The sequence below is a fragment of the Natrix helvetica genome (assembly GCF_964273705.1).
Source record: "Natrix helvetica genome assembly, chromosome: Z".
NCBI classification, from domain to species: Eukaryota; Metazoa; Chordata; class Lepidosauria; order Squamata; family Natricidae; genus Natrix; species Natrix helvetica.
The window spans coordinates 17,122,580-17,145,039 of record NC_138554.1 but is presented as its reverse complement, the minus strand read 5'-3'; the positions used below and the strand labels follow the sequence as shown (position 1 = coordinate 17,145,039).

General features: G+C 43.5%; 1 protein-coding gene across 2 annotated transcripts in view; it reads left to right on the top strand.

Annotated features, from left to right (window-relative positions):
* The window catches only part of TEP1 (telomerase associated protein 1), a 125,155-nt gene that overhangs the window by 64,666 nt on the left and 38,029 nt on the right, over positions 1-22,460 (top strand). For both annotated transcript variants that reach the window (XM_081932388.1, XM_081932387.1), the window contains exons 30-39: positions 175-354; positions 2,659-2,751; positions 3,181-3,313; positions 5,031-5,181; positions 6,986-7,125; positions 15,406-15,494; positions 16,219-16,333; positions 17,164-17,389; positions 19,622-19,739; positions 21,480-21,604. In XM_081932388.1, coding sequence (XP_081788514.1) covers positions 175-354; positions 2,659-2,751; positions 3,181-3,313; positions 5,031-5,181; positions 6,986-7,125; positions 15,406-15,494; positions 16,219-16,333; positions 17,164-17,389; positions 19,622-19,739; positions 21,480-21,604 — 1,370 coding nt within the window. The remainder of the gene's footprint in view (positions 1-174; positions 355-2,658; positions 2,752-3,180; positions 3,314-5,030; positions 5,182-6,985; positions 7,126-15,405; positions 15,495-16,218; positions 16,334-17,163; positions 17,390-19,621; positions 19,740-21,479; positions 21,605-22,460) is intronic.

The following is a 22,460-nucleotide window of genomic DNA, read 5'->3' as shown; positions in this document are numbered from 1 at the left end:
GGTCATGCGTACATGCGTGGGGGCTATGCATACAGGGGGTCATGTGTGCATGCATGGGGTGCATGTGGAAGAGTCATGCACACATGCGTGGAGGGTAGTTTGTGCCGGCGACAAAAAGGTTGGCCACCACTGACCCAGAATCTCATCCTTCCTTGGCTCTGTGTCACCCTGCAGCGAGTCAGCCTGGTTCTCAGCGTCTCTGCGGAGTCCATGCTGCTTGAATCTCTGAAGCAGCGGCAGGATGCCGTCTTCATTCCCCTTGAGCCTTTGGCCCCTCCAGACCGGGCTGCCATCGTCCGCAAAGATTTGGCCCTGCATGGGAAAAAATTGGAGGAGTCACCTTTCAATAACCAGGTAAACCAGGCTCAAGGTTGACTCAGCCTTCCATCCTTCCGAGGCAATCGTGGGTTCCGCATCCCGTTGCAATCGGTAAGCTGTGGCGGGGCCCGGCGTCCACTACATGCAGGTGTGCAGCGCGCGCTTGCGTACTTACCACCCGTGACGCTCCAGCTGCTCGCCGGAGCATCACGCAGGCGCCATATGCTCCATGCGCAAAAGCCCCGGTCGGCTCAAATACAGGTAAGGAGGTCGGGCAGGTGGGCCCTCTGGAGCACCATACTGGAACGGGCATACCGGTCGTATCCCACCACTGTTCCGAGGTCAGACAAATGAGGACCTGATTGTTGGGGGCAAAATGCTGACTCTGTAAACTACTTAGAGAGGGCTGTTGTTTTAACCCGGCCTTCATACAAGCAAGAAACAGACTCCCCACAAAGAAACCCCCCCCCTCTTTATTTACACATTGGGAATCAACTGCATTCGCCAACAGAAAGTCCAGGCAAGGATCCTACGAGAAGTTAACTAAAACAATAGTCCTTATAAGTGCGTTATGATAAATGCAAGGCTGTGAGCTGCAAATTAAGTTAGTTCAATCAGAGAAAGACAAACCTCAGTTCTGGCAAGACAGTCTTTGTCACACGAAACACACAAGGAGCAAACTTTCCAGAAATGCGAACGGTAGTCTGCGACAATCAAACCACCCCCTTCTCCTCCTATTTATTCCCTAGCTAGGGAAGGGCCAGTCAGCATCCATGTTTGTTTTGCTTCCCGAGCCGGCTCATTGTCCTCCGTTGTTCACCTCTCCTATCTGCTCTGCGCATTCATGCATCTGGAACTGGCCCCAGCTGTTCCTCCTCCTCACTCATCTCTAACTCCAAAGGTAGCTGCCTCTCCGGTGGCCCTAGCTCAATTTCTGTGTCTCGTGCAGAGCATCCTCCTGAGCCTCCCCCAGGCTCCAGTACTGGCCCAACTTCTTCCCCAACCTCCTCATCCTCCGAGTCTGCCACCAGCTCCGCTGGCAGCTGGCAGGCCACAACAGCTGTAAAAGCAGTATACCGTATTTTTCGGAGTATAAGACGTACCAAGATTTTGAAGAGGCAAATTTGTAAAAAAAACTTTTTGCACTCTGCAGACCTCCCAAAATGGCCCATTTCCCCCCCCCCCAAAAAAAGGCATGCATAGTTTTTAGGTTTATAGAGTGCTCTTGGGGGCTTTGGCGGGGGGCAAAAACAAGCACAAAACCAGCCTTTTTCCATTCATTTCTACCCTCCCCAGTCCCCAGGAGCACTCAGGAAGCCTCCTAAAGGCTCTGCGCGGCCGTTTTTGCAAAGGGGGCGGGGTTTCGGGAGGCAAAAAAATGCTGTATTCAGTGTATAAGGCGCACCCATATTTTCACCCTCTTCTTTGAGGGAAAAAGGTGCGTCTTATACTCCAAAAAATATGGTATTGCTAAATGGCAAATCTGCAGATCTACGCATGGTCAGTCTTGAACATTCTGAGTAAGCACAACCCCCAAACAACCATCGGTCATGCCTCTAGCATATACAGGTAGTCCTCGACTTACAACGGTTCACTTAGTGACTGTTTGAAGTTACGACGTCACTGAAAAATTAAATTGTTCACACTTATGATCGTTGCAGCACCCCCACGGTCACGTGATTTATAGTCAGCTGCTTGACAACTGATTCACATTGTGACGGTTCCAGTGGCCGTGTGTGTGTGTGTGTGTGTCACATGATCACCTTTTGCAACGCTCTGACAAGCAAAATCAATGGAGAAGCCCGACTCACTTAACAACAGTGTTGCTAATATAACAACTGCAGTGATTCGCTTAACGAATGTGGCAAAGAAAGTCGTTAAGTGGGACAAAACACGTTTTTTTACTTAGCCACATAAATTCTGGGCTCGGTTGTGGTTGTAAGTCAAGGACTACCTATATTGTCCCTACAGTGCAAATCAAATGGGATGGGAGCGCTTGACGCAGAGCCTTCAAAATTCAGGGGCTTCTAGCATTAAGGAGACCCGGGTTCAAATTTCCGCTCCTTCCTGAGAGGAGATTGTAGGCTAGCGAAGTCGTAACCCATTCTATTCGGAAGGAATGGGATAAAGAGTGGGATGAAACTCAACAGAACAAGGAATTTTGTTTCTACTTCTATAGGTTGGTGCCTTCCAGATGCTACCTATGGGCTTCCTTATCTTCCCTGGTTTTATTAGCTGGGAATTATGGGAGTCCTTGACACAGGTTTGGTGAGAGGGTGAGGCAGAAGATTGGGGACAGCAATGGAAAGACACGGTGGATCTAATCTCTTCTCTCCACAGATGCGACTCGTGCTTCTCAAACGTGGCTCTCGGCAGCCTTTATACCTGAGCTTGCTAATCCAGGACCTGCGGCTTTTTGCCCTCTACGAGAAGGTAAGGGGTGTCAAAGGTCCATGGGGTGCTTAGATCTGGCTTGTGGGGCCGCCCTCAAAACAGTGAAGGACCAGCCCATGGTGCCTTTGCCAGCGAAAACAGAGCTCCCCCTGAGCTGGTTGCAGGAGGCAGTGGTGGCCGAAAGCAGAGCTCGGGAGCCCGTTTTTAGTGGCAGAGTCCTCGGGCCACCAAGGTACCCCCGACACGAGTGACATCAAGCTGGCCACGCCCACTATGGCCACTCTCATCCCAGCCCCCCCCCCCCCCCAAGTCAACCCCAATGCAGCCCTCAATGAAATCAAGTTTGACACTCCTGCCTTAAAAATTCTTGGGAGAAAGGGAAAAACAAGACTTCTGCACATCACTGAGGTTTCATCTATCATTCTTTTCTTTTTTTCTTTTTAAATATATCCATCTTTTTGGTCTCAGCTCTCGGAACGGATCCAGAATCTTCCCATCTCTCTTCCCCTCATGATGCAACACTTGTTGGGTTGCATGGAGCAAGATCACGGGCTGGAGCTGGTTGCTATGACTCTGGTGTCTCTCTGGGCCAGCAGGGATGGTATGTTGCAAGGGGTTGTTTATGTGCGAATATTCAGAGGGTCTCTGGCTTAGGAGGTGCAGGTGCCAGTGGTGATAAATAAGGGAGCTTCATGCTCCCTGAGCTTCATTGTTTTCTTGCAGATGTTTCCTTACTCAAACTAGGTAACATCTAGGTAACATCTGAGCCATGAAAGCACAGTGTGTTAAAATATTCACGACTGGGAGAGACATGGAAACAAGGTCAGCCAATGAATAGGCATAGCAACTAAGTCAGCCAATGGGAGCCTAAACAGATCTGCGTCTGTGCAGAGAATTGAAACAGAAACTTAAAGCAGTCTGCTGCTCTGAGAAGTAAACTAGCAGTCTGTCTAGGCTTGTTTGCTGAAATGAAACTAACTGCTTGTGTTTGCCTGTAACTCTCCTGCCTTGTGTTTACTTGGAAGAACCACCTGTTAGTATTGTACATTTATTCATATATTATGTATGTATGTAGAGAAGTTAATGAATCCAGTTGAATCAGTTATCTGTGTGTGCTTCTGGATTTGAATTTATGCAACGAACTCTGACAGAATGCAGTACTGCTCACTGCTCAGTCCAGGAGTTCGATCCTGACCAGCTCAAAGTTGACTCAGCCTTCCATCCTTGCGAGGTGGGTAAAATGAGGACCCAGATTGTTGAGGGCAAGATGCTGAGTCTGTAAACTACTTAGAGGGGTCTGTAAAGCATTGTGAAGCGGTTGTCAGGCCTATAGTTACGTTCCTTTTAGGATCTTTGGCCTGCCACACTTTCTATTATTTCACTGTGCTGTTTCATTAGTGTAGTAGTTGAGAGGGGGAAATAGAAAGGAGTAGAATTGTGGAATGTGTTGTTGTCATTCTTTTCTAGAAGCCCAAGGTCATCTTTTGTCTCCGCACTTCTGCACCTGATCGGAACCAGCTGGGTGGAGATGCCAGCGTGGAAGAAGAAGATTGGACCATGTGATGGATTTATGGGTGTGGGGAAAAGATCATGAACTTTAAACTGGGTGGAATCCCAGGAAGCTTTAGATTTGGGATTTCCACAGTTTGTTGCCAACATGTCTGTCTTATTAAATTGGAACTTTAAGGATAGCTCTGATTTAATTCTGCATGATATTTGGAACGCTGACAGCGGTATATAAATATAAGTGTTATTGCTAACATCAGTGCTAGAAGGGAGTAGCAGTTCTAGCACTGATAATATTACCTAGTTGGGTAATGAAAAGTCTGCAAAAAAAAGCAACCACCAAGCTCAGAGAGTATCAACAACCTCTTGTTTCAACCCTGGGGTACAAATATTCTTTATTAATATGATATTTGATGGGTGGGAAATTGGATGTGATATATCCTTCCAGGCATGTTGTGGTGGAAGATTTGAACTTGACTCCTGAAGTTAGCAACAGCACTTAGACTTATATACCGCTTCACAGTGCTTTACAGCCCCCTCTAAGAGGTTTACTGTGTCAGCCTATTGCCCCCAAACAATCTGGGTCCTCATTTTCACGGCCTCGGAAAGAATGGAAGGCTGAGTCAACTTGGAGCTGGTCAAAATCGAACTCCTGGAGTGAGCAGTGTACATTCTGTCAGAGTCTTCATGTCACCTTCTCTAAATGACAGAAGAAAAGAAGGAGATGTATAAATATAATTAAGGTGGTGCTTTAATACAAAATATCCCTAATTTGCTCCATTGAAAGGCTCTTCTGTCTTTGATCCCTGCAGGATTAATGGAACAGGATATCTATTCTGTCCTTGCTATGTGGAAGGAATTAAATGGGACCACCGTAACCTTGGAAAAAGCCATTCATGCTGGAAGACACGTTGGCAGTTTCCCCACAGCTCTCTTCTTCGACCTGCTGCGGAGCCTGAGGGGGTGAGGAACTCACTTTTAGGGTTCTGGCTGAAGAAAGATAATTCTCCTCTATAGCAGGGGTGTCCAAAGTTGGGAACTTTAAGACTTGTGGACTTCAACTCCCAGAATTCCCCAGCCAGCCATGCTGGCTGGGGAATTCTGGGAGTTGAAGTCCACAAGTCTTAAAGTTCCCAACTTTGGACACCCCTGCTCTATAGGGTGTGAGTTGCTGTGTGTGTGGTAGATACGTAAATGGGGTCTTTGTGTGTGGGATGCCAAATGCTCCTATAAAAGAAGTGGAAATTAGATTAGGGATGCGGTCACTGGCCTGCACAAATATAAACAACCAACAGGGGGCAGAAGAGAGACACAGAGACTCTATAACTGCTGCTCCTTCCTAATCATCTGGTGTTTTCCAACTCAACTTTGGTAGCCCTAGATAACGTTTTCCATTGATTTTGCTGGGTGACTTTGAGCCCCAATTGTAGTCTCTCAATCTAGTGCAAGGGTGTCAGACTCACATTGTCGCAGTGTCATCACGTGACATATCACAGATTTCCCCCCCCCCTTTGCTAAACCGGTTGTGGGCATGATCGGCACATGACGGATCTGCCCCAGGGGCCGCGAGTTTGGCAGCGCTGATCTAGTATATGTCATATGGAGGGCAGACACTTAAGGATATCTAGAGTAGGGGTCACCAACCTTTCAAACCTCAGGGACCACTAAATTCATAATTTTAAATCCCACGGACCAATAATATGATCTACCTAATGACTGCCTGGGTGGGCATGGGTCATGTGACTGAATGGGTGTGGTCAACTCGATGTCACTCACGTCTCGCCGGCCTCTACCCGCCCCTCCCCTCCCAGCCAATCCTCGACTGCCCGCCTGGGCTCCTTAGGGTCCCAAAAGGAAGCAGTTGCTAGAGCTAAGCAGCCACCACGAGAAAGAGTTGGCAAAACAGCACAGTTCAAATTGGATCTGACCGAGAAGGAGGCTCAGTAGAAGCACCTCACTGAGGACTACAAGCATAGGCTTTCCCAGCAGAGGGAAGACCTGCAGGAGTGCAAGGCCAGGTGCTGGTGCCTGGAGGCTCAGCGGGCTGAGATGGTCAGTCAGTTCCAGGCCATGATGCAGTCCCACTGGAACAAGGCCCTCCGGCTCTTCGCCACCAGTGGCGCTTCCCTCCAGCCTTCACCCAAAGCCCCACACCAGGAGGCTGAAGCAGCTCCTGAGTCAGAATTTCTTCCCCCCCCCGACCCGCAAAAAAAGACCCCGAAGGGGGAGACTCTCTGCAGCAATACAAATGTCCATTGCACATATCAATCCCAGGGGACCTAGTTTTAGGATCCCTGATTTAGTGCAATATTTAAAAAATGCAAATATAGCCTTCCCCAACCTTCTGGAAGGGCAAAAATCAGCTGACCGGCATTGGCATGTGCGCTGGAGTTGAAATACAGCAAATATGGCTTTGTGTGCAACCTGTGGCACACGGGCCTTAGGTTCGATATCACGGATCTAGAGCCATGTTTCTCAACCTTAGCAACTTCAAGAGGTGTGGACTTCAATTCCCAGAATTCCCTTAGCAACAGGCCACCTGGGGAATTCTGGGAGTTGAAGTCCACACCTCTTGAAGTTGCTATAGTTGGGCAATACTGGTCTACAGTAGCAAAAGTGTACAGATGTAAAAAGTAAGTTAACTGAGACTCTTGCCTAAATTCTTTACTGAGGCGGTAGTTTCATCCTGAAGTGGTTGGCAATGATTTTTTTTAGGACAGAACGGGAACTAGGAAACTAAATCCATCTATCTGCTATTTCTCCATAGACTTCTTGGAGCTTGCGGTTCCCCTTCGGAGCTCCCAGGTTCTCGGCTGCTACTTTGTGGCGCCCCCTTAAGGACGGCGGTAGAACGGCGCTATTTGAAAAAACCAGGACTGGAGCAGGCTGCTCATGTGTTCTTGGCAGGTAACAATTCTTTCAACCTTTTTTCCCCCTTAATTTTTCCTCTTAATCTTCGGCGATATTTCAATTCAGGAAGGCCGCAATTAGTACGACTTTGAAAGGTACAATATTTGTTTTTAATGCAAATTGAAATAGTTGCTTTCGTGCAAATTGTAAATTGATACCGGGTTATGTTTAAGGCAGCCCAAAATTCAGTTCGTTTGAGGCTGGCGCGTGTGCAATTGAAGCTAGCGCATGTTGCAGTTAGGGTTCTTGACACTGCTGATCATCTGCGCCAAAAGGAATGATAGAAAAACAGAGTTGGAAGGGACCTTGGCAGTCTTCTAGTCCAGCCCACTGCTGAAGCAGGAGATCCTATACCAGAATTGGTATTTAGCAGGTTCTGACCAGTTCTGGAGAACCGGTAGTGGAAATTTTGAGTAGTTCAGAGAACTGGTAAATGCCACCTCTGACTGGCCCCTCCCCCCATTTATTCTCTGCCTCCCGAGTTCCAACTGATCGGGAGAAAATGGGGATTTTGCAGTAACTGTCCCCTGCCATGCCCACCAAGCCACGTCCACCAAGCCATGCCACGCCCACAGAACCGATAGTAATTTTTTTAAAATCCCATATACCATTTCAGACAGTAAGTAAATCTTTAATACGGTCAAAGACCAGCAATACACATTACTTTTTACAATATGTTAAAAAGTACTGACATTAAGATACAATTAAAAGGTATTGACATTAAAAGTGGAAAATAACATACATGTTCTCAGATTGTTCGGGTCATTCCCTGGTTTACCTGGGTGCAAAGCCGTTAAGTATAGGAGTAAATACAATGGGTCCAAAGATTGTTAGAGATATGTCCAAATAATTGGTACAAGATGACAACTATACTTCTGCAGCTAATTTTTTTTCTTATGGACATTTCAGCAGCACAGAACTTTGCCACTGCATACGTGGTAACCGGGTTAGTGTCCTGGAGGAGAAATCCTAGATAAAAATTGCCTGCCCTCCCTGGCGATCTCTCTAATAAGGGGAGAATATGTGCAGACCTACAAGCTCTGTATAGCTCACAGTGTAATAGAACATGTAAGATATCTTCCACTTCTCCTTTACCACATATACAAACCCATTCTGCTATAAGGGTTCACTTATACCTGCCCTGGAGGAGTGCTGAAGGAAGAATGTTAAATCTGGCTCTGAAGAAAGCTATTCTTTGTTTTGGGAAGATCAGGTCATTTAGATATCTTGCCGATTCCCACGCACCCTGTTTGATTCTGTCCTTACTGTGGAGAGGCAACCTATTTAGTTCTTCTTGGAACTCCATGTCCTTCATTCTATTGATTACTACTTGCTTTGCTTGATCAAAGCCTAGGGATGTTAAGAATAATGGTGAGAGTCCATAAGAGCCCAGCTTGTGATCAATTGTCTGTTTCCAGGGGGAGGGGAAGTTGTCAATCGACACTAGTGGGGACAGTCCCTCTGGAAAGAAATGCATTTTGAGCCAATGAATGATCATCATCTTCCAGGCTCTTATCTGAATTTGAGGCATGCCTGTCTCAATTCTTAACTGGGCATTTGGAGTTCCATTGGGTGCAGCTAAGATGGCTCGCAGGAATTTGGTTTGTATGGTTTCTAGCAAGTCTTTCTTTGCAAGGATTCCTGTTTGAGCCCCATATAGAATTTGTGCCAATGTTTTGGCCTCAAAAAGTTTTAAGGCAGCAGGTATTAACTGACCTCCGCCTGTGAAAAAGAAATGCTTAATTGCATTTGAGGACCTATTAGCTGCTTGCAATGTGTGATCCAGGTGTGCCTTCCATGTCCCTTGCAAGTGGAAAACCATCCCAAGGTATCTAAATGTTCTAACCTGTTCCAAACTATGTCCTTCTATTTTCCAGGAGTATTGGCTTGGTCTTTTAGCAAAGACTAAAAATTTTGATTTATCACAGTTAAGGACCAGCTTGTTTTGCCTGCAATAGCCGAGTGTTGCCCTAATTACTCTCTTCAATCCTACAGGGGTTGTGAAATGATAGCGGCATCATCAGCATGTAAGAGAATTGGCGCTTTGCGTTGTGCTAGGTTAGGAGGATGGAAATCAGGGTTCTGTAAGAGATCAATCAGGGGATTAATATAGAAGTTAAAGAGGGAGGAAGGACAGGATGCAACTCTGCCGTACCCTTTTTGTACCCTTACTGAGCCGGTTAAACTCTCTTGGGGATAGCACCTCACTTTCAAGGTGGAATTGGCATACAATTTTTGTATGAGGAAGAGGAGACGTTTATCGATAGTGGTGCATTTTAATTTCTCCCAGAGGGTGATCCTGAATATTGAATCAAAGGCCTGCTTAAAATCAAGGAAGGCCACAAAAAGAGAGGATTTTATATATATATATATATGTGTGTGTGTGTGTGTGTGTGTGTGTGTGTGTATATATATATATATATACTGGTTTTGTTGTATTCGGGTCTTTTCCCGTGTAAAGTTTTACACGGGAAAAGACCCGAATACAACAAAACCAGCATACCTACACCCGTGAAAATCTACGAAAACATGTTTTCGTAGATTTTCACGGGTGTAGGTATGCTGGTTTTGTTGTATTCGGGTCTTTTCCCGTGTAAAACTTTACATACGTACATACATACATACTAAATGGTGGAGTAACAAGATATGATTCACCGTAGATCTTCCTTCTCTAAAACCGGCTTGTTCATCTTTGATTATCCCCCCTGAAATTAGCCAATCCTGAAGTTTATAATTTAGGTGTTTGGCATACAGTTTACTAATAATGCTTAGAAGACTAATGGGTCTATAATTGCCTGGGTCATTTCTATTACCTTTTTTATAAATTGGTATGATAATTGCTACTCCCCAATCTCTAGGCATATGGCCTGTTTATCTATAAATGTAAACAGTGATGCTAAAAGTGGAGCCCACCAACTGGCGTTCTTTTTTATTATTTCTGGCAAGACATTATCAGCCCCAGGTGTCTTATTAGCCTTTAGGGCTCCGATCAACCGGGATATCTCTTCTGGTGTAACCAGGTGCCAATAAGGAGTTTGGTCCAAACTAGCTTGGCTCTCCTTGGTTACATAGTCAGGATCTGAATATAGCTCCCTAAAATACTCTTCCCAGGCATGAATCAGAACCTGATTTGTTGGGAGTAAGGGAGGTTTTCCCAATCCCGTGGTGATGTACAAAAAAAGGGATGCATTTTTTGTTCTGACTGCCGTAATTAGTCTATGCCAAGACTCCTTCAGAGCCGCACTTTTCTTTTCTTTTAGCAGTTTCTTATATTGTGCTTTCAGCTGCTTTAAGTAGTAAGTGTGATCCTCAAAGGGGGGGCACTTTTGCTTTTCTTGAATTCCATATTATATATCCTTTTTAATTGCACGCAATCTCTATCGAATCATTTTTTGTTCTTTGAAACTCGCTTTTTGGAGTGAGCTAGTGATCTGTTACTGAGAACCGAATTCAAATTTGAAATTAAGGATTCAAACCCCTCTAGGTAAGATCCTCCACACTTATTTCTTAGTAGAGATGTACGTAGCTCTATGGTTTCAGGGGCTAACATCCATTTGGTAACTTCCTTAGCATTTTTCTCGTTCCATTTAATTTTTACCTGGGTATTTTGAGTCTCTAACCTGGGTAGGTAGGTTGTGCCTGCACTTAGAGATTTCTGGTGCAATGTGACAGTAAGGAGTATTGTATTATGATCGCTTTCCAGTCGCGAGTCTATCTCCATCTTTTGTAAGAACTTCACGAGGTCATATGATATTATCCAGTAATCAACTGTGGATTTTCTTCCTGCTCCCCAATAAGTATATTCTGCTGGAAAGTCACCCCATGGGGACCAGTTAAGGATACAAATGTACAGTCATTTGTCTTACACACAAGCCTGCCCGATTAGTTTTAGGGTCTTTAAATTGTCTGGAATGCAAAGATTCTCCTGTTACATTTTCATCATAGTGAATCTTAAAATGATTAAATAATGCTTGATCATTTGGTCCCATTCTAGCGTTTAATTCCCCCCCCCCCTATAATTATTGCAGCTTTGGAGAATTTGGCTGAACAGCCAAGAATAAAATCTTCTATGCTATCTCAAATCTTGTTAATCACATTATTCTTATTAAGTGGAGGAATATAGATATTAAAAAGCAAAATCTCCACCTGTTTAAATAAGAGTAATGTAGTTACAACCCATGGCTGGAAAGGTGGCAGTGGTACACATTTAAATTGCAAGGATGTATTAACTAATGTCACAATACCCCCTTTAGCTCTCCTCCCCACCTTCCTTGGGACAGCCGGGATTGAGTTAACCCAATAGCCATCTAACTGAATCTCTGTGGAGGCCCAGGTTTCCTGCAAGAAGAGGATGTCAAATTGTGATATATAGTCAAAAAAGAGTTGGTCTTTTGATGGAACAGACCAACCTGCTATATTCCAGGTTATAAAGGAAATTGGGTAATCTTTTGCAGCTCATCAGGAAACTTGATTTATACAAAGGGAAGTTGTCTGGTTGTTACCATGGATTGAGGTGTCATCGCACACCGAATTGGCCTTCTTTAAAAATAGGGAGGACCTGTCTAGGTCATGTGTAGACTCTTGAGGAACTTGTTCAGGGTAAGAGGTTTTAGGACCAGCTAACAGAGCTTGCCATTCCGATGCCTCTTCTCTGGGTGTAGGACAAGGCGTTATTAGGTCTTCTTTCATTCTTTGAGATAGTGGCTCTGACGTGGGTCGACTCTCAGTTTCTTGGTTTGGTGCTGAAGATGCTGAAGGTGTCATGGGATATTCACACAGGGATGAAAACATCTCCATCTCTACTGGGATCTCTAATACCCCCTTTGGGTCTTGGCTTCTATTTTCCATGATCTTGTATTCATGTAATCCCTTGTCCTCTAGGGGAGAAGTGAAAGGCTCAATTATTGGGGAAGCCAGATCTATAAGCGGCTCTGCTGTATCCATTGTGACCAATAAGGATTTCTTTAAATTTTTTAACTTGTATAATATATTGTCTTGTTCTTTCCTTGGGAGAGCGTCAAAAGTGTTAATGAGACCAGCTTCTGTGCTGTTAAGTATCTCTTCACCGGGCAGGGCTGGTTGACTCCCACTGTCTTTCTCTCTCTTTTCCAAGGTTGAAAATGAGGAGGAGGCAGCCACCTTGGGAGCTCGCATGTTAGCTATTAACGGAGTAACCCTTTCCTCACCAAAGACTCTGATGGGAAAGATTTGGAAGGAGGCTAAATATGCCTTCATCTTGAATAACATCTGTGGTATGGTGGGCTGTTTGAAAGACAGGAGACTCCGCTTCCAATTTGGGGCCTCAGTATGCTCCTGTGACAGTGAAGAAGCTGGCTTAGGGAATTTAGTATTGCACTTCTGGAATTCCAACATCCATAATTAAGTCCATTCATATGGATTCTAAAAGCTATCTGTTGGGTTTGTAGTGAGCGATATGATTGTTGTCATTGAGGGAGGGATGCTTTCCTGATTTCTTCTTTATTGATATCTTTTCCTCTTGTTGCCTTGTCTGGGGAGGGACTGTTTTTCTGAGAGGACTGTCACCTTTTATCCGGCTCTTTAACGGTTTCTCTGGCTCTTTGTTCTTTTTCCTTTTCCTTATCCTGCATATGGGAGTTAAGTCTTCTGCAAGAACTTTAGTGGGGGTACCTGGGGCCTGATATTGTACTTGAAGAAAAACAGCTAAATCTTTTTTCAATGTCTCTACAACATGTTGGATGGCAATTAATTGTTCAAATATTGAAACCTCTGTTTGCGCTGTGAGAAGGCATTGTTTTGCCATAAACTCAGTTGAATTTTCCCAAGGTAAACTCTCCGTACTCTGAATTATCTGGTTGTTGGTCGCCTTTTTTGCATTTAGCTCAGCCTCCATATAGGAAGTTATTGGGCTAGTTGTTTGTGAAAAGAGCTGGCTTTCAGTTTGTGTGTCCGCCCCACCCCCCCTGGCCAGATCAGGAAAGTCTAATAAAAGCTGTTTTGCCACATCTTTTTGCCGGTCCCGTTCTAATCTCTCCAGATTGTTGGGGATGGGGGGTGGGGGTTAGTTTTACTTACAGATCTCTTGCCAACAAAGAGCTCCTCAATTCTTGGTTGTTTTGCTGTCTTCACTAGAGGAAGAGATCCCGGTGCCATGGCAGTTTCTTTCTTTTTCCCATGCTTTTTTAAATTCTCAGCAGCAACAAAAGTTTTTGTTTGTATTATGTTCTACACTGTTGTCTCCACCAAAAACTGTTAATTAAATAAAAAAGGATCCAATGGGAGTTCTAAAATAAAATAAAACCGGGAAGCACTATTGCAAACCCACTCCAGCTGCACCGGCTGCAGCTCCCTACCATTTCAGACAAGTGATTGTTCAATATCTAACCAAACCTCCAGTGTTGGAGTACCCACAACTTCTGGTGGCAAGTTGTTTCCCTGAACAATTGTTCTATCAGGAATTTTCTTCTCAGTTCTAGATTGCTTCTTTCCTTGTTTAGAATAGAACAGAATAGAACAGAACAGAATAACAGAGTTGGAAGGGACCATGGAGTTCTAGTCCCTACACCACTTCAGACAAATAGTTGGCCAACATCTTCTTAAAAACTTCCAGTGTTGGAGCATTCACAACTTCTGGAGGCAAGCTGTTCCACTGATTAATTGTTCTAACTGTCAGGAAATTTCTCCTCAGTTCTAAGTTGCTTCTCTCCTTGATTAGTTTCCACCTATTGCTTCTTGTTCTACCCTCAGGTGCCTTGGAGAATAGTTTGACTCCCTCTTCTTTGTGGCAACCCCTGAAATATTGGAACACTGCTATCATGTCTCCCCTAGTCCTTCTTTCTCTTAAGCTAGACATACCCAGTTCCTGCAACCGTTCTTCATATGTTTTAGTCTCCAGTCCCCTAATCATCTTTGTTGCTCTTCTCTGCACTCTTTCTAGAGTTTCTATCCATTGCTTCTTGTTCTGTCCTCAGGTGCCTTGGAGAATAGTTTGATTCCCTCTTCTTTGTGGCAACCCCTGAGATATTGGAACACTGCTATCATGCCTCCCCTAGTCCTCCTTTTCACTAAACTAGACATACCCAGTTCCTGCAACTGTTCTTCATATGTTTTAGTCTCCAGTCTCCTAATCGTCTTTGTTGCTCTTCTCTGCACTCTTTCTAGAGTTTCTATCCATTGCTTCTTGTCTTGCCTTCAGGAACTTTGGAGACAAGAAAGAGACTGTCAGAAGAGAACAGTAGCAGTTTAACAAAGGATTTGTCCTAATTATATTAGGGCAAAAATTTGATGTAACTGAAAAACATGAACATGGTCGTAACAGTGCCAAAATGCTAAAGATATTAATCTACCTGAATCTACAATAGAATTGTTATTGCTTTTACAATTAGTCCTTCACTTATGACCATAGTTGAGCCTGGCAATTAGGATCATAGGTTGTGACATTTGTAAAGCAGGTAATCACAGGACTGACCTGACTTTATGACCTTTTTTGCATCAATCATTAAGCAAATACCGCGGTTGTTATGTGAACCTATTGTAAATTGAGGATTGCATCTGTATTTTGCTTTCTGTAACTGCACTGAGACTCTTTAAATTAACAGTTTAAATTAAAAGTATATTATTTATATTGTTTTCTGTAATACTTCATTAATATACATACCAGTGGGGGTTGCAGGCGGTACACCCCGGTACGGATGTACCGGATCCTGCCTGGAGCAGCGGGTACCATTCCGGTATGGTACTCCGGAGGGCCCACCTGCCCGCCTGCGCTATTTACTGTGTTTTAAAGCTGTCGGTGCTTCCGCGCACGCGCATGGCACATACAGCATCTGCGTGACACTCCGCTGAGCAACTGGAGCATCGCGAAGACTTGCGGAAGCATCATTTGATGCTATAACGCAGGCGCACGCTGGGCGCATGCATGCAGGTGACGCCGGGGCCGTTCCAACAGTACCGGTTGGAACGGAATCCACAACCCACCACTGATACATACCAAATTTATATTTAAATTTTTTTATCCCCCATTTCCATTGAGCTGGAACCAATTTTCACATTTTCCATAAAAGTATCACTGTGGATAATGCAAATTAGAATAATGAGACCATTTGGTGAGACTCATTCACTGTACTTTTTGAGATTTATCTCTACTTGTGTTCAATTGTGCCATCATTGAACAGATCATTGCAGTACCCCAGCCAACCTGTAGAGGGAAGCAGTATTTTTCATAGTGGGAGACAGTGTTTAAATTCAACCTGTTGGGGGCAGTAATGAGCAGTTGCCTAATATTTTTCTCCTCTGTAGCTCACTGGTGGAAACTTTCAGACCCAGATGGCTCCCGGACCTTCCAGAAGTCTGAGGCAGAGGCATTGACTGCTCTGCCATACCACTTGGTAAGTGGCTTGAAAGCTTCTAAGCTTTAGAGAAGCTGAATTTGTCTGAATAAAAGCAGTTTCTTGGAGATTTAAATGGTTATAGGGAAAAACGAGCAAAATAATAGATTCTGTGTACATAAGGAACTGGAAGTACATCTTTTAGGGGGGAAAAATCCATTTTAAAACAGATCTTTACATACAGAGTTCTTTATTTTTTCCCCCTTCTGTTCAGTCATGTCTGATTTTTGGAGGCTCCCTTGCAATTTTAGCAAAGTTTTTTTGGAAGTGTTTTGCCATTGCCTCCTTCCTAGGGTTGAGAGAAAATAACTGGCTCAAGAGCATCTAGTTAGCTTTGTGCCCAAAACAGGACTAGAACTCACAGCCTGCTATTTCCTTTCCTGGCTGGGGAATTCTGGGAGTTGAAATCTACAAATTTCCAAGTTGCCAAAGTTTATTTTTATTTTATTTATTTTGTCAAGCATGTATAAGATAACAGATATAAGTATAAACATGATTATGAATACAGGAAATGGATACGAATAAGTGGGGACAGAAGGACAGCAACAGTAGGCACGCTGGTGTGCTTATGCACGCCCCCTTACAGACCTCTGATGATTGGGGTGAGGTCCACAATAGACAGTTGAAGGTTGAAGCTGTGAGGGTTTGAGGATCTAACTACGGAGTCAGGTAGTGCATTCCAGGCATTGGCCACTCTTCTTGAATTATAATAATTCTTCCACAGATCCAAAGTGGCCATTTGGATGTTCTGGCTTCTTTCCTGACTGATTTAACGGTTATCAGTGCACATCTCCATCTCGGCCTCCTCCGTAGCCTCTCTGAAGCCTATGCACTCTACGGTAAGCCACTTTGGGATTGAAAATAGGGATTCAAAAAGCATTGTTGTGACCCCCTCTCCTCTCCCCAAGTCACAGACTTGGAAAATGGCTGCAACCATTTAGCTGGGAGGGAAAAATTGCAGACTTCATTCAGGGCATGGAGGTCCAACCTTAGCAACTTTAAGTACCTGTGGACTTCATCTCCCAGAATTCCACATGCTGGCTGTGGAATTCTGGGAGTTGAAGTCCACAGGTCTTATAGTTGCCAAAGTTGGACATATCTGATTAAGGGACTGGCCTTGCAAGGGACTTGTTCTGTAGTCATACAAGTACCATGTTTCCCTGAAAATAAGACAAGGTCTTATTTTCTTTTGACCCCCGAAATAAGCGCTTGGCCTTATTTTCAGGGAGGTCTTATTATTTTTGAGGTGCAGGAGGTGGCGAGCATGGTCACCTCACGACTGCTGCTGTGTTTCGCGTCACTGGGTCTGCCACTCTTTTTGCGGTGGCTATTAGTGACAGAAGGGACATGGTGGCTAGGGTTGCGGGAGTGGCCATTACATAAGGGCATGTGGGGTGCATGGCGCATGTTCCCCCTCCCTTTGCCCCCTCCGGCCTCGCCACCTCACCTCGTGTTGTTTGCGCGGCAAGCAACCACAAGAAATGGCGGGAACTGGCTGCGCATGTGTTCAAGTATTTTCAGGGAGGGCTTGTTTTCACGGGAGGGCTTGTTTTAGCGCATGTGCTCAAAAGCCCAATTGGGCTTATTATCCAGGGAGGCCTTATTTTGGGGGAAACGGGGGTATCCTAAAATTGATTGAAAATATGAATCTGTCCTTTGTCTTCTGTAGCAACAGCTGCTGGCTCAGAACCCAGTGAGGCAGTCAACTTATTCTCTGACTTTTTGCAAAGAAACTTTGGGCTGCTTTCCCAGAATCCCCTACTGCTCTTGCAGCAGGCAGCTAATGAACCCAGTTCCTCAGGCCTTTGCTTACAAGCCCAGGTGGCGCTCCAGAAATGTGGGAAACCTTTTCTGAAATGGATTAACAAGCCTGAGAAGGCCCAGCAAACGAGGAGGTAATTCTCTATAGGAAGGATGGGGTCCTTGCCTTCTCATGTCTTTTATCGTCTCCCCACCCCCACCACCCCCAACCCCGCCTCCGTCTTTTATCTGGAAGTTGAGTCATGTCAAAGGGACTTTTTTTTGTTGTTGGTTTGAAACAGAATAACAGAGTTGGAAGGGATCTTGGAGGATCTTGCTCAAACAGGAGACAAATGCCCCAAACTCTTTTGGGGCAGCCAATATTTTGTTGTTTATCCAAATAGCTTCTTCAATCTTGTCAAGTTGGTTATTTACATCCCAAAGACCTTCTGTCTATTCCACCTAGCAATCTTATTCAGATCAGGGGAGAAATTAAGCCACATCAGAGGATATAGATGGGACACTCTAACCAACTTGCTCAGCTTGACTCCAAGTTGCTTTTTCAAAAGGCAACTGACTGTTTTTTTCCCTGAGGAAGAAGAAGTTTCACTTCTCATGCAAGAAGCATCATCAGTTGTCATCCAAGAAGCTTTAGAACCAATGAAGCATGTAAAAGAAATCATGATAGCGTAGGGCAATTTTTAAAAATATACTATAGAATTAGACAATTGGCAAAAACTTTGGGAAAGAAACTACAAACCATGTCAATAGCATATAAAGAAAACCTTTACAAAATGTTCTACAGATGGCATTTGCCACTAGCAAGAATGGCAAAGATGGTCCAAAATACATCACCAACATGCTGGAAATGTAAACAGATACTGGGTTTCTATTACAATATGTGGTGGACCTGTCCAATGGCGAAAAAATATTGGTTAAAGATAAAAAGGTGGTTAGAAAAAATGACAACCAGAAAGAAATAAAACCAGAATTGCTCTTGCTAGGTATATTACTGGGAAAATATAATAAAATAAGTACATATTTAATATTACATGTAATAACATCAGTGAGAATTATATATACACAAAATTGGAAAAACAAATATACCTATATACCTATAGATGAAAATGTAATAAAGAAAATATTAGACTATGTCAAAATGGCAGGTTAATGATGAAAATTATGGATCAAGAGGAAACAATACTATTTAATTTGGGACCTATTTTATAAATGGTTAGAGAATAGAAGCAGAAGTTAGCAATTTATAATTAAGGATGATGAATAAAATAAAAATATATATGTATATGTATGTGTATATGTGTGTGTGTGTGTGTATTTGTGATGTATGTGTGTGTGTGTGTATGTATGTGTGTGTGTGTGTGTGTGTGTGTGTGTATATATATATATATATATATATATATATATATATATATATATATATATATATATATATATATATATATATGTTGTATTTGTACTGATAAATAAATAAAGGGAGACTAGTATAGATCTATTTCGAGCTAATTAGCTCTCATCAGCTAGCCATACCCTTACTGGGATTTGAACCTGGGCTGCATTATATCTTAGGCAGGAGTCTTAGCCACTAAGCCACAGGCTCGCCTCCTTATCATATATATATATATATATATATATATATATATATATATATATATATATATATATATATATATATATATATATATATATATATATATATATATATATATATATATATATATATATATATATATATATATATATATATATATATATATATATATATATATATATATATATATATATATATATATATATATATATATATATATATATATATATATATATATATATATATATATCGTATATATATATATACACACACACCTTATCGTATACACACATACACACACACAGATTATATTTCATTACGGATTAAATTGTATAGAACAATTAGAAGGGAAGATTACATTGTATATTATGAGAAAAATTGTTATAATTATGGTGTGTATAAAACTATGTGTATTTAAAAGAGGTGTGATACAGACAGTACACTGCTGTTGCAGAAATGGAAACATGTATAGCAAAGGAAAATCCATAATAAAAACATTTTTTTAAAAAAAGAACTAATGAAGCTTCTTGGATGAGAAACAAAACATCTTCTTAGAGAAAAGCAGTCCAGTTGCCCTTTGGAAAAGTACCTTTGAAACAGCAATGATCTGGATGATTGAGAAACTCCACATACATTTGCTTAGATGGAAGAACTGCTTGTATAAGCAGCGAAACGTTTTATACCAAAAAGAAAAATCCAGCTGCCATAACTTAATTTCCAGACATCTCTAACTGGATGACTGAGAATCTACATTGTCCTCTTTTCTTTTACTTAACAGTCTCGTTTTGAACCTTCCTTCCACTCCTTCTTCTGTTTCTCTTGCTCCTTCGGGAAAACTGGCCATCGTGGGTACTGTGGAGGGGACATTACACCTGGTAGATGTGAAGACTGGACAGGTAAAAGCGATCCGTGTTCTCAACAACTTTTTAGCTTCAGAAGTATTCAGGAGAAGTTTGCTTCTCAAACTTTTTCCTTCTTTTTTTCAAGTGCCGATCTGAAAGTCTTCTCAAATTTCAAAGACCAGTTGTAAAACTTTTCCTTCCACACCCTTTATTACTTTGAGCAGTCATGAAACAACTGGTCATAACTTGAGGACAGCCTGTATTATAAAAACAATATCAGTGAATGATCTTTATGCCATATCAACAAATTGCCATTGGTAATACGTCCATTTTCATCTTAATAGGAATACCTTGGGAGGTTTTTGAATATATTTTAGTATACATGGGAAACTTAAAAGTCAGTTTAAATGTGGCTGTTGTGATAGATCAGTGATGGCGAACCTATGGCACGTGTGCCACAAGCGGCACGCGGAGCCATTTGTCAGGGCACGCAAGGCGCTGCCCTGTCAGCTGGCCAGCGCGCATGGGCGTGCTGGTCATCTGAGTTCACCTTTTTAAAAGCTATTTTTCGCCTTCCCCAGGCTCCAGAGGCTTTATAGGAGCCCGGGGAGGGCGAAAACAGCCCCCCCACGCCCCTCCAGAGGCTTCAGGGACCGTCCGGAGGCTTCCCTGAAGCATTCGGAACGCTTAAAACCACCGTCCGAGCAAACCGGAAGACTTCCGGTTTGCTCGGAGGGTGGTTTTAAGCGTTCCAAAGGCTTCAGGGACCGTCCGGAGGCTTCCCTGATGCCTTCAGAGCGCTTAAATCGACCCTCCGAGCAACCCAGAAGTCACTTCCGGTTTGCTCGGAGGGTGGTTTTAAGCTTTCTGAAGGCTTCAGGGAAGCCTCCGGACGGTCCCTGAAGCCTCCGGAGGACCTCCGGGGGGCCGGGGGGGGCTCTTTTCACCCTCCCCAGGCTCCTATAAAGTCTCTGGAGCCTGGGGAGGGTGAAAAAAGCATGTAAAATGGGGGGGTCGTGCATTGTGCGCGCATGCGCAATGGGGGGTCGCACGTTGCATTATGGGTGCGGCACGCCCGCACACGCCCCCCCTGCGCTCCCCCCACTTGTGGCACGCGAGCCAAAAAAGGTTCGCCATCGCTGTGATAGATAATGGGTTTATGGGTCATTACCCAAACAAAACCACTTTTAGCTAATTTGGGGTAATTTCTCCAGGTTTTGAGAAGCACCGAATGAGAACATATCTGCAGTTTTTTTAGAGCAATTGTGTGTTTTTGTAGGGCTGCACAGTTGTCACACAATCTTGGGAACAGAAAGAGTTGGTTTAAAGAGCTGCTGAGATATGCTATGTACATGCCTTCCATGTACTTTTTGCCTTTTTAAAAACCATTTTTAACTAATTTTCTTTTTAAAAAAAGAAAGAAAACAAACAAGCAAAATTCAAAAATGATGCAAAGATAATCAATAAACAAACAAATAAGTTACAACCAGGTACCGTTATTGCTCAGTATGGCGTTGATAAAAAGTTAACCATATAAAACAAATATATTATTTTCAGCAGTAAGGAAAAGGAGTTTAGAGATCTGAGCCAAGTGCCACCACGAACAAAGAAGAAAAACTGCTAAAAACAACCTTTTTAATCTTTGAAATTGGAGCCTGCATAGGGTGCTGTTTTATAGCCCTCCGCCCAAATTCACAAAGCAAAAAAATATTTGCATTGGATGAATATGGTTGGGTGAGGGGGGTGATTGGATATGATTTCTGATCGCGAATTCTCCCCCTTCCGATGATTTAGGAACAGAAATCCTTGCTGACCTCCTGTGATGGAATCTCGGCCTGTGCCTTCTTGTCTGAAACAACGGTTTGTCTCGGGGCCTTCAATGGACGCTTTGAACTTTGGAGCCTGAGAGAAGGATGCAGGTATTGCGGGCTGAGGGAAATTTTTTTTAATCTTGAATACAGATAGTCCTGGAATTACGACTGCAACTGGGACCAGAATTTCCTTGGCTAAGCAAGACAGTTATTTAGTGAATCCCGTTCTTGATTTTGCGACCTTTCTTCCCACAGTTTGTTGGAAGAAATGTCCTTCAGTTCCAAGTGGGGAAAAAGACACTGGATTCATGGAGGCTGATTGGAAAGATGGTTTTAATGGTGGACAGGGTTACATGCCTTGAAGATGTTGGGTGAAGAAGAAAAAAAGGAGAGATGCTGAGAGTGCCTGAGTTTTATACCCTCTCTTTCTAATTTGAGCTTGTATTCTTTTTGGTTGTCAGATTTGCAGGGGCAATTCTGTAGGCTCTTCTGAGTCCCAGCTTGGTTGAGCCTTCCTGGATGATGTAATGGATGATGTAGTGAGATGGGTAGAGAGCTTTGGGCAATTCCAAAGTAATAGAATAGTAATAGAAGGAGATACATCTTTGGCTCAGGCCTTAATGGCCCATTGACAAAGGTGCTGTGTGTGTGTGTGTAAATTTCTGCCTCCCTTTTAGAGGAAATATTCTGCCCTTTTAATATTTCCTAAAATATCTCATTTTTCTAGGAGAGGGATGGGTGTTGACTTCCTACAGGTTGTTAAGTGATCGCTGCAGTTGTGAAACCAGTCTAATGGTGGGTTGCAGGTGGCACATCCCGATATGGGCGTACCGGAGCCAGCCCAGAGCACCGGATACCGTTCCGGTACGGTGCTCCAGAGGGCCCGCCCGCCCGCCCACGCTCCTTACCTGTCCTTTAAGCCTTTGGCGCTTCCGTGCACTGCGCGTACGACGCCTGTGCGATG